This window comes from Aquarana catesbeiana, linkage group LG02, assembly GCF_042186555.1.
Source record: "Aquarana catesbeiana isolate 2022-GZ linkage group LG02, ASM4218655v1, whole genome shotgun sequence".
Classification (NCBI taxonomy): domain Eukaryota; kingdom Metazoa; phylum Chordata; class Amphibia; order Anura; family Ranidae; genus Aquarana; species Aquarana catesbeiana.
In genome coordinates, this window is record NC_133325.1 from 195,586,881 (window position 1) to 195,599,612 (window position 12,732).

General features: G+C 38.9%; 1 protein-coding gene across 1 annotated transcript; it reads left to right on the top strand.

Annotated features, from left to right (window-relative positions):
* The first annotated feature begins 1,980 nt into the window (after positions 1–1,980).
* On the top strand, positions 1,981–12,060 carry LOC141127564 (type-1 angiotensin II receptor-like). The gene is made up of 2 exons (XM_073614147.1): positions 1,981–2,711; positions 9,945–12,060. Exon 2 carries the CDS (start codon positions 9,975–9,977, stop codon positions 10,974–10,976), a length of 1,002 nt encoding a protein of 333 aa, XP_073470248.1. The 5' UTR covers positions 1,981–2,711; positions 9,945–9,974; the 3' UTR covers positions 10,977–12,060.
* Positions 12,061–12,732: the final 672 nt, after the last annotated feature.

Consider the following 12,732-nt stretch of genomic DNA (forward strand, 5'->3'; position numbering starts at 1 on the left):
GCACAGGAAGATTATGGTGGCAGCGGTTGGGGGAGTGGTACAGAACCGAAATTGTTTACCGCTAACAGAGGAAGAATCAACACAAGGGACACATCATACTGACTGTAAATTATGTCCCTTGTCCCTTGTGCTGATTTTTCTTTTTTTGCTTTTGGCTGCACTCCTCACCACCTGACCTGTCAAATGTCATCTGAGAGCAATCCAACTTCAGAAGGCCCCACATGTGTAAATGAAAAGTGTCTCTGCACACAGTACTGATGTATTAATGCCTGTTCTTCCTGGCCAAAAGTTGCAAAAGAAAATGTGAGTATGGTCTGTATAGTGTGCATTTGCATACATTTAGAAGCTTAAACATACATACATACATTTAGAAGCTTATTCATGAAATTTGAGCTGGGCACATATGTCTGCAGTGTTTTATCTCTCTTCAAAGTACTATGTCCCATGGCTTTGTCCTGCTCCGTTCTTCTGTTATCAGCCTAACCTTTGACAAGTTCTCTGTCACATATGATTAAACCAGCCTGAGTTTTGTGTTGGGGAGGATGCTATAAATAGATTAGCACTGAGCTAAACAATTCAAGGGACAGAGCTGAAAGTCTCTACTTATGAGGAGAGGGGGTGTGTGCCTTTCCTCCATTCAGCTGCCTTGGCTGTATGCCCAAGCTTCACTGCAGTGGTAAACACCATGTGTACTTTCTAAAAAGTATATAAAGCTGAAGACAGCAGATATACATGTAAAACTTATGTAGGGAGATTTGTTTCATCCCTGTGTATCATCTGAGGCTGTTCACTTTACTGGGTATATGTGAGGGTTTACACATATACACAGTTTAAATTTCCATACAGGTATAAGCAAATAAGAATTCCAGAATGATTCTTCTAGCTCCCAGAGTTGAAGGGGGTGTCGTTTACATGAATACATGCTTAAAATACTGACTAGTAACAGAGATGTGTTTTTTTTTGTCTTTTACAGATCTAAACACAGTGCTAATTTATTGACATTTACGAGCCTGTGTGTACAGGCCAATTGAATGCAATGGTCTGCATTTAGACCTGTAAAAAAAACAAATCGATATTGATGTACAAAAACAGTAGGGGTCAGAAAGGTTACAGTTAGAGTTGCACCGATACCGATACTAGTATTGGTAATGGTGCTAATATGAAGCATTTGCACAAGTACTTGTACTCGTGCAAATGCTCCGATGCTTGACCCGGTACCTGGACAGTCAGAGACAATCGGTGCGGCGGTGGGGGAGTTACAATTACCAATCTCCCTGTGTGGCTTTCAATAAAGCATCTGACAGCCGCTTCTCCTCCTCTCCCTCCCATGGCTTTCAGCTGCTTTATTGAAAGCCACACAGGGAGATTGGTAATTGTAACTCCCCCACCACCGCACCGATCACCCCCGACTGTCCTCTGTGTCCTCCAGACCTGTCCTCCTCTGGTTCCCCCCATGTCTTCCCTGCGCTCCTTCCTGTGCTCCTCTGGTTCCCCCTGTGTTCTCCTCCAGTCCCCCTCCATGCTCTTCCGTCCTCCCCTGTCCCAGATCTGTCAGTATGGAGAGTGGAGGAAGGAGCCAGTAAATATGTCATTTACGGCTCCTTCCTTTTCTGATCACTGACTGTCCATTCATAACTGAGCATCGTAAACTGTGTTTATGATGCTTCAGATTATGAATGGAGAGGAGCCTCTGTCTCCTGTCCATTCATCTTCAGTGCAGCTGAGGCTGCAGAGAAAGGGAGTATCTGTGTCCTCAGTCCCTTTCTCTGTCTGGGTTTAGACCCTGTTATCTCACCAAAGCCCCCCCCCCCCCCCCCAACAGGGTTTATTAAAAAAAAGGAAACATTGTATTAAATAAATATTTAAAAGTAAAATTGAAAAAAATAAAAAAACACTGACACCATCCACTCCCCCTCACCCCCCCCCCCCCAAATAGAAAGCATTGTAAAAAAAATAACAAGAAAAAATATAAATTGTAAAAAATTATTTAAAAAATCAATTATAAAAAATACAATTGTAAAAAAAATAAAAATAAAAAAACTATTGACACAGTCCACGTCTCATCAGGGCCACCTATCAGTGCCTGTCAGTGCTGCATATTAGTGCCAATGTCACATGACATTAAAAAAGAAATATCGGTAATCGGTATCTGCGAGTACTTGAAAAAAGTATTGGTACATGTACTCGGTCTTAAAAAAGTGGTATCGGTGCAACCCTAGTTACAGTTATTGCAGTACACTGGTTTATAATCTTCAATGAAAAATTCTAGCCAATTCACCATTTTTTCAGTATTTCTCAGTATACATTTGTACTAGCGTATGCAATTGTCTCATAACAGACATCCGTGGGTGGGACTATTATCCTGAAGGCTGCCCTGACAAAACTTGCAGTTAGTAAGCGTTAGTATCCAGCTATATCAAGATCAGTCCACCTGCTGACCTGCATTCTGCATATTTATAATGCAAATAGGAAGACACTGGAAGCACAGAATGTGATATGTCTTTCTAACGTATCTGGTACCACATAACTGGTGTTGATTTGAAAACCATTTCTGAGTCTTGACATTTATATACCACTTATAAGCTGTACCGAAGAAGAGGAACAGATCTCTGCTCTCCGGCTGTCACTGTCAAATCAGAATGTAGGAGAGTGGCAGAGAATTTGTGACATTCTGCACTAACGGACTACAAAACAAAAAAGACAACCACAGGGTAAGTATTACCTAGTACTACTAGGTAAATTTCATTTGCTTGCTGTTAAGAAAGCAAGAAGAGATGAGTTAATTCTAGGTGCATCTTGACTGTACATTTTTAGATAATAATCAGGTTATGCAGCTATGTTAATTCAAGAGTTTTAAGGTTAACAATTATTGAATTAATCTTGTGTAATACAGAGTGATTAAGACCTTCATTGCACCTAAACTATACTTACATACAAAGAAATATAACTTATGTTATGATAATGAATTGTGGACTACGCATGCCTGATATGAGTCTGATATGAGCCTGAGTTTATGACATGTGACGTTCTAGCCATGCCCCGCTATGTACGGCTTTGGCCGTTGCCATAACAACGGTGCTAAATCAGCTAAAAGTAGTTGGATCTGTATATGCGTTATAATTAATCGAAATTAGTCGTTTGATCGATTTAAAAAAAATCGATTAATCGAACACGAAAATTTTAATCAGTAACAGCCCTAATATATATATATATATATATATAAATATATATATATATATATATATATATAAGCAAATGTATATACTGGAATTTAGCAGGAATGCAATAGGAAAAGGTCTAACCCTATTTAGGAAAAAAATACAATTTGCAGATGACTGCAAATTGTGATATGCTAAACTTAGTTCAACGTACAGCCTCATCTTTACCAACATTGTTGAAGTAAGGTAAAGAGTAACTCTACTTTTGTTGAGAAAAAAAAAAACACTCCCCTCTGGGTAATCTATGTACATTGCATGGATTTTTGCAAACTTTGTTGCAGATTCTGAACTTTTGTTATTCTTAAGAAATAGCTGCTTCACTTGCAGGGTTCTAATGAGGAAAGTGGCAAGTTCTGCATCCCTGTAGACATGATTTCTCTTTCGGGAGTATCTCACTAAAAATGAATTTTTTGTTGCAGGAGCTGCCAAAAGTCGGACTTGTATCTTAGTGCAGACTTCTAGGAAAATCAGTCAGCCAATCACACAGGCAGGGAATGACATATCTGGGGGTGTGCTGCACACTATCTGTGTACATACCACCTCCAGGTTGCTATATTGCATTTACCAAAAATTACAGCACTGCAGATTGAAACTGAAAGGCAATTTTTAATAACATTTAAAGTGGAGGTCCACCCTGAAAAAAAAAAATTGCACAAAAAATACCTAAAAAAATGGAGGAAAAGAAAAAAAATTTTTTTACTTACGTGAAATGGCTGTTGCTAGGCAGTCTTCCTAATCTGCCTCCTCCTACGCGGCAGTGATGTTGTCTCTTCTCCTCCCCGCGTTGTCTTCTGGGGAATGAGATGCGGTGTGTTATGGGAACTGTGTGTCCCCCACAACACATCGTGTTCCATTCAAAAGGCGCTGCGTGACTCGCGCATGCGCAGTAGGAAACGGGCAGTGAAGCCGTAAGGCTCCATTGCCTGTTTCCCTTAGTTAGGATGGCGGTGCCGGGACCCGAGAGCCGAGGGACGGGTCGGCCTCAGGCGGCCGACATCGCGGGCACCCAGGACAGGTAAGTACTTATTTAAAGTCAGCAGCTACAGTGTTTGTAGCTGCTGACTTTTACATTTTTTTTTTAACGACCGGAATCCCGCTTTAATTACAATATAACTTGTGTATGAATTGTATATGCGATATAATTTTTTTTTATTTGCAATTTTTTCCCTCAAAAGTGGAGTTACCTTTTATTAATAAAAACATGTTTTATTGTAAGTTTCAGTCCCTTAGTTATTGCCCTGCTGTAACTGTAGGAATCTATGCAACCTTTGGTCATAATAATTTTTATGTTTTTCTTCCCTTTTTTTTTTTTTTAGTTTCTACTTTATGCAACATTTTTAAGTGGGAGGTGGAGAGCTAAGTAATAGCACAATGCCCTGATCATCCAGTTGTTTATTTATTACAGAATGGGCTGTGTTTGTTTAAGATTAAAGTTTTTTTTTTTTTTTTAAAGAATAAAGTAGAATGGGTTGTTTTTATGAAATTGCAATAGGGGGAGATATTGTCAACCCCAAGTACATTATCCATGTTCAAGTAAAAAGATAATCTTCTTGGTTCTGAAGATACTGAGACAAACCTTCTTCAAACTGACTGCTTATTAGAAGGTCTGCTACCAACCTGTGCTGATGTTGTAATACCATAAACACTGCGACCGGTGCATGGGATGCGTGGAATTTTAACTTTTTTTTCTAAGAAATTTGTGATATCATTTTTTAAAGAAAACTTTTTTTCTTTACAGGAACTTTATATTTGTTTACATATTTCCTTTTTTTTTTAATTACAGTCAGGACTAAAATACATTTTAAAAAATATTTTTCTTGATTGCATATTTATATTTTTCTTTCCTTCCTTGAGTCTTTAGGCTCTGCTCACATCTAGGCGTTGCTATTTTACAGGCGTTTTTCAGACTTTTTTTCCTGGTGTTTTTTCAGAGTTTTTGCAGAGTTTTGCAGCATTTTTGTACAGGCGTTTTCAAGGTTAAAAGGTCACCAATGTAAAAGCAGTAAAACACCTGTAATCTGTCAAAAAAGAAGCTCCTGTACTTTTTTGAGCGACGGGACAGGGGCCATTGAAATGAATGGGATTTGTCTTGTTGGGCATTTTTAGAGCTGAGGCTTACAGCAGAAAAACACCCAGGCGTGAACAGAGCCTGAAGTGGAGCTCCAGGTTCCATTTCACGTGTGGCCATATGTTTTCTTATCCCCTTTGTTGAAAAATGCCTCTTATTTACAGAGTTCAGTAGTTCAAGCTTAAAAGTTCCCCTTTCTAGAAATTTTAGTCCATGGTTTGAAACAGACAGAGCCAGCAACTGCTGCTATGCTGTATTGTTAGCTAAACCATTGTGTGTTGCAAATCATTTGTCATTTGTAGTAAATGTTATTTGTAAAAGAAAAGATTCTACATACGTTTATAAACATATAACTAAAATTAAAAAAATGTGTCCTAAATTGTTACAGCTTAAAGTGAGTATATCACACAATTCTCATGATGTACCTCTAAAAAAGAGAGTAAATTGTTGCTTCTCCCACTCCTGGCTTCATGGAACACTGCTTTGATGAAAACAAACCATCTGCTGAAATTTCTTTAGAAACACACACTTCCATAAATGTTTATCTTCTGTGTCTCTGTGGTTCTTCCTGCCAACCTCCTTATCAATAAAGGATACAATAGTGACATAGGGGTCGCTGGGAGCAATCAGGGGACACTGGGGAGTGACACTCTCAGAAGTATCAATTTCTAAAGAAACTAGAAGTAAATACAGTAATTACTCTTTTCTTTACTGGCATGTCTATTATTTTGAACTTTAATTTTTGCAATAGAGTCACTTCTTGGACTAAGTTAAAACATTTATGTTCACCTCTACTATAGTGGAGCTGCAATCAAATGACCTTGATTAAAAACCCACATTAGAAAGCTAGTTTACTCACCAAGTACTGTATGCTTTAGCACTGCAATAGGATATGCTTGAATAGTCTTTCTTGTGCATTTCATATGCTGTCATTAGTGTCTGTGCTGCAGGGCATGAACTGAGATAGTTACATGATAAAGGTGTAATTTGGATCATTTTCAAAATGCATAAGCCATAATGATAAACAGATGTACATAATTACCAAAGTGAGACAAACCTACTGACAAAACCATGTTCACTTGGAACACATACATGCTCATTCTTCTGTGAATGCTTTTATATATATAAATATAAATATATATATATATATATATATATATATATATATATATATATATATATATATATATACACACACAGTGCCTTGCAAAAGTATTCACCCCCTTGGCTTTTTACCAATTTTGTTACATTACAGCCTTTAGTTCAATGTTTTTTTTTAATCTGAATTATATGTGGTAGATCAGAACACAATAGTCTAAGTTGGTAAAGTAAAATTAGAAAAATACATACATAAAACTATTTTTCAGAAATAAAAAAATTATAACTGGCATGTGCGTATGTATTTACCCCCTTTGTTATGAAGCCCATAAAAAGCTCTGGTGCAACCAATTACCGTCAGAAGTCACATAATTAGTGAATTGATGTCCACCTGTGTGCAATCTAAGTGTCACATGATCTGTCATTACATATACACACCTTTTTGAAAGGCCCCAGAGGCTGCAACACCTAAGCAAGAGGCACCACTAACCAAACACTGCCATGAAGACCAAGGATCTCTCCAAACAAGTAAAGGACAATGTTGTTGAGAAGTACAAGTCAGGGTTAGGTTATTAAAAAATATCCAAATCTTTGATGATCCCTAGGAGCACCATCAAATCTTTCATAACCAAATGGAAAGAACATGGCACAACAGCAAACCTGCCAAGAGATGGCCGCACACCAAAACTCACAGACTGGGCAAGGAGGGCCTTAATCAGAAAGGCAGCACAGAGACCTAAGGTAACCCTGGAGGAGCTGCAGAGTTCCACAACAGAGACTGGAGTATCTGTACATAGGACGACAATAAGCCGTACGCTCCATAGAGTTGGGCTTTATGGCAGAGTGGCCAGAAGAAAGCCATTACTTTCAGCAAAAAACAAAATGGCACGTTTTGAGTTTGTGAAAAGGCATGTGGGAGACTCCCAAAATGTATGAAGGAAGGTGCTCAGACCTGATGAGACTAAAATTTAACTTTCTGGCCATCAAAGAAAACGCTACGTCTGGCGCAAACTCAACACATCACATCACCCAAAGAACACCATCCCCACAGTGAAACATGGTGGTGTCAGTATCATGCTGTGGGGATGTTTTTCAGCAGTCAGGACTGAGAAACTGGTCAGAGTTGAGGGAAAGATGGATGGTGCTAAATACAGGGATATTCTTGAGAAAAACCTGTACCACTCTGTGTGTGATTTGAGGCTAGGACGGAGGTTCACCTTCCAGCAGGACAATGACCCCAAACACACTGCTAAAGCAACACTTGAGTGGTTTAAGGGGAAATATGTAAATGTGTTGGAATGGCCTAGTCAAAGCCCAGACCTCAAGCCAATAGAAATTCTGTGGTCAGACTTAAAGATTGCTGTTTACAAGCGCAAACCATCCAACTTGAAGGAGCTGGAGCAGTTTTGCAAGGAGAAATGGGTGTAAAAATCCCAGTGGTAAGACGTGGCATAGAGACTTTATCCAAAGTGACTTGGAGCTGTGATAGCCGCAAAAGGTGGCTCTACAAAGTATTGACTTTAGGGGGTGAATAGTTATTTTGTTATTTTGTTATTTTGTCCTATTTGTTGTTTGCTTCACAAATAAAAAAAAAAAAAAAAAAGAAAACATCTTCAAAGTTGTGGGCATGTTCTGTAAATTAAATTATTCAAATCCTCAAACAATTCATGTTAATTCCAGGTAGTGAGGCAACAAAACACGAAAAATGCCAAGGAGGTGAATACTTTTGCAAGGCACTGTATATGGTATTTCCAGATATTGGGGGCTAATTTAGGTATAGCCAAACACTTTTTTTTGTTTTGGATAAATTAAGGCGCTGGATCATTCATTTCAAACAAAATATTCCCATAAGATTATATATGCATTCACTGTATCTTTCGCTTATTATTTACCCATTAAAGCCTTCCTTGTGTAGACATATTAAAGGACTTAGCCTAGTGCTGGGCACCGCCATCTTGGATGTAATGTCAGCAGCCCCTACAGATTCAAGTGAAAACCTGTAGTATTCTTCTTTGTTCCTCCCCTGGCAGCTACTCAACGTAGGGAGGTGAGGGGTGGATGCATTGACCAGCACAGACAGCAATTAAACACTTCCACAAGAGAAAAGGGCTGTGATATACAAGAAGGGAGGGGGCTGTGCTAGAGAAATGACTTTTGCTGGAGTAGTTACATTTTCTTGTAAGTTCAAAAACTAAAAATTGTTTCATACTTACCGTAATTTTCCTTTCCTGGTGCATATCCATGGCAGCATACCCACTAGTATGCTGCCATGGATGCACCAGGAAAGCACATTGCCAGTTAATAAAAAATAGTTTATAGAAAGTAAAAACAGCTTAAGACCGGCCATACATGGTTTCTTATCTCGGCTCTTTCAGCAGGAACCGGCCGAGATTCCAACTGTTAATGGGCAGGCTGAATGTACCATGTTAATCGATCGATCAACTTGGGTACAACCAGCTTGCTGTATTCTCTTCGAATTATCACTAGCGTCTGCTATAGCCACTAGCGATAATCACTGTCTTCTCCCCACAAAAGCTAGAATATGAAACATAACAATAATCAAACAATATTTCAGTGAAAAGTAAAAACATGCAACAAAAAAAATCCATATATTTTCACTTGTATCCCCATCTTAAAATGCCAACTGTAAATGAACCGCTTCGTAGCAGGCTATCTGGGTGTCAGGAGGGCAATAATAAAACTACTGAATTTCCAGCTGCAGCAACCTCTGGAAACCACACTGACTGGTTCTCTTTAAACATTTCCCTTGCATGTCCCCCTCAGATCTACAGCGACTGCACTTCCAAGTGCACTTGTAGTGCAAAGTAGATTTACCTTTAGTAAATAACCCCCACTGCAAGAAAAACCTTACAGAAAAAAAAAACCCTTTCTATCCTTTCCAAAACAAAAACACACATGATGCTTAATGAAGGTCCTTCTTAAACTATTTTTATTATAAAACGCATAATTGTGTTTTCAATAAAGAAAACAATGCATAGTGCTATGGGTGTACAATTTAGCGTACAAAATTCAGCAATTTGGAGAATGTGATGTGTAAGCACAGTGTGCTGTAAATAATGCAAACAGTTTGTAGTGTGTGTTGTGCCATTACAATAATAAGTGAAGAAGGTGAAGGTGCAGTGCCAGTCAGTTGAGAAGTGTATGGGGGCAGTGGCAGTCAGTGAAGAATTACATGGGTACAGTAACAATCAGCGAACATGTGTAAAAATGCAATGAGTGGAGAAGTGTGTGGGTGCGGTGGTAGTCAGGAGAAAGAGTGTGGGTGCAGTGACATTCGGTGAAGAAGTGTATGGGTGAAGTGGTAGTAATTGGAGACTTATGCTGTGTGCACTAGTGGCAGTTAGTGGGGAAGTGGACATCCGTGCAGTGGCATAATGTGTGAGGGTCCAGTGGCAGTCAGTAGTATGTGGGTCCAGTGGCAGTCAGTAGAGAAGTGCGTGTACGTGCTTTTGTTTCCTGGGCTTTCATTTTACGATAATATAGGATATGTTCTATTGCTATGTTCAAAAATTTTGATTGAGTACAATTTTTATTTTTAGGCTTGGAAACACAAATTACCTGTCAGAATAATGGATTTTCAACCTTCCAACTCCTCATCTGTATCAATTGAATACATTCCTCTCCAGGTTTCCAGTGACACAGGAAGCACAAACTGCTCTGCCCTCGGATATGATGCACCCTACCAATTTGTCCTGATTCCAATAATATACATGGTCATTTTTGTGATGGGGATTATTGGAAACACGGTTATCATTGTGGGATTGACATGCTATGTTCAGGCCAAATCAGTAGCAAATATTTACATTGTAAACTTGGCTATTGCAGACTTGTCCTTTGTTGCCACGTTACCATTGTGGGCTATAGATCTGTCAGGAAGATACAAATGGACCTTTGGTTCTTCTATGTGTAAGTTGTGTGCTACACTGTCATCAGTGAACATGTATGCTAGCATCTTTCTCCTCACATGTCTTAGCGCTGATCGCTATTACAGCATTGTGCGTCCAATAGAGGCTCTTGGAAGACGAACTCTAACCAAGGCCAAAATGATAACACTTTTCGTCTGGGTTTCTTCTTTTGCTGTCAGCACTCCAACAATATTTTTACGACAGACTTACTACTCTAATTACTCCCATCACACTGTCTGTTCCATGAAGTATCCACCAGACAGCATATTCTGGCCCTTTTTCTTATACTCTGTCAAGTACATAGTGGGATTTCTAATTCCTTTTATCATACAGGGAATATGTTATTTTTTTATATACAAAAAGATTTTAGCATCAGCTAATAATAAGCAAAGAAAAACGAAAAGTGACAAGATTTTAAAGGTTGTGTTAGCAATGGTTCTTGCTTTCTTTGTATGTTGGCTGCCATTTCACATAGTTAATTTCCTCAAGTTATTAGCTCGATTCAGGCTAATTCCCAGTTGCATGGCTATTCATAACCTTAATATCATAATACCATTTACTCTTTGTATAGCCTACTCCAATAGCTGCATTAACCCTATCCTTTATTATTTTGCAAGCAAGAGGTTCCGAAACCAACTTACAAAGTCATTCAAAAGGTCGCGATAGTGTTCTTTGCATCCTAGGGTAATGCCTTATGGAGGCCACAGGTGATTCTACTTCACCCATAATACAATCACCAAGTTCCATGACCTCATGTGTATAATTTGTCATCTACTAATCCAGAGGAACTTGAATGGAATTTGAGCTTGTCTGCCCTAATAACGGGGGTCAGTTAAAAGAAAAAGTGGCTATCCATTGACTGGGTTTAACTGTTAGGATTTTTCAAAAGAAGTCTTTATCTATCAAGTCTGGCTATGGCAACTTATGCTAAATTAGGGGTGTCCAACCTGCGGCCCAAGATAGCTATGAATGGGGCCGAACATAAAATCATAAACTTACTTAAACTTGTTGATTTTTGGGGGGGAATTTTTTGTAAAAATGTGTTTACACTTGGCTAACACATGTGGCCAAATAAAAATTTGACAGTGTCCCTGTACTGGACTTTTATAAGTTTTATCTTCTCAAAGAAAAATATCAAACTCCTCACAATCCCGCCTTATTCATGTCATAAATTTTTGGCAGCACCTACATTTGCAAGAAGCTATTTTCAAGGATGAATCGCACGAAGGGCAAAATTCAAACCAAAATATCAGATGAGTACCTTGTGAATTCGTTGAGAATTGCTGCTAAATCTATCAAACCAGATATTGATTTGGGTTTATCAAAAACTGTGTAAAAATATCACACTAGTTTTATGTTGCCCTATTTTACTTTTGTAATAAAAAAGATTACAAACATTTTTTTATTACATAGATAGGTAAATTATCTATATCAGTGATCATTAAAGTGGATATAAACCCTCACATTAACCCAGTGAAGTGAACAGCCCAGATGATACACAAGGATGAAACAAATCTCCCTACATAGATTTTACTTGCATATCTGGTGTCTTCAGCTTTAGATATTCTTTAGAAAGTTCAGATCCTGTTAGAGATCTTCTCTTCCAGTTCAGCAATGAATATAAAGTCTGGGCACATAGCCAAGACAGCTGATTGGAGAAAAGGCACCCCCCCCCATATAGGCAAAGGAAGGAAGTAATGTGCAGAGCTGTGCTCTGACAAGTCAAGCTCTCTGCTAATCTGTTTATAGCAGCCCCCTAGGACACAAATTTCCGGCTGGTTTTTCTCCTGTATCTTAGAACTTGTCAGGAGTTATCATGCAGATAACAGAAGAATGGAGCAGGAGAAAGCCACAGGACTTAGTACTTTGAAGAGAGATAAGAAAACACTGCAGATATACAGTATCTCACAAAAGTGTGTACACCCCTCACATGTTTGTAAATATTTTATTATATCTTTTCATGTGACAACACTCAAGAAATCACACTTTGCTACAATGTAAAGTAGTGAGTGTACAGCTTGTATAACAGTGTAAATTTGCTGTCCCCTCATAATAATTCAACACACAGCCATTAATGTCTAAACCGCTGGCAACAAAAGTGAGTACACCCCTAAGTGAAAATGTCCAAATTGGGCCCAAAGTGTCAAAATTTTGTGTGGCCACCATTATTTTCCAACACTGCCTTAACCCACTTGGGCATGGAGTTTACCAGAGCTTCACAGGTTGCCACTGGAGTTCTCTTCCACTCCTCCATGACGACATCACGGAGCTGGTGGATGTAAAAGACCCTGCGCTCCTCAACCTTCCATTTAAGGATGCCCCACAGATGCTCAATAGGGTTTAGGTTTTAGTCCATCACCTTCACCCTCAGCTTCTTTACGAATGCAGTGGCTGTCTTGCGGCCCAGTCTCTGAAGGGAGGG

What these genes read in the sequence shown, in the direction of transcription:
- LOC141127564 (XM_073614147.1), top strand. Translation starts at nt 9,975, where the DNA reads ATGGATTTTCAACCTTCCAACTCCTCATCTGTATCAATTGAATACATT.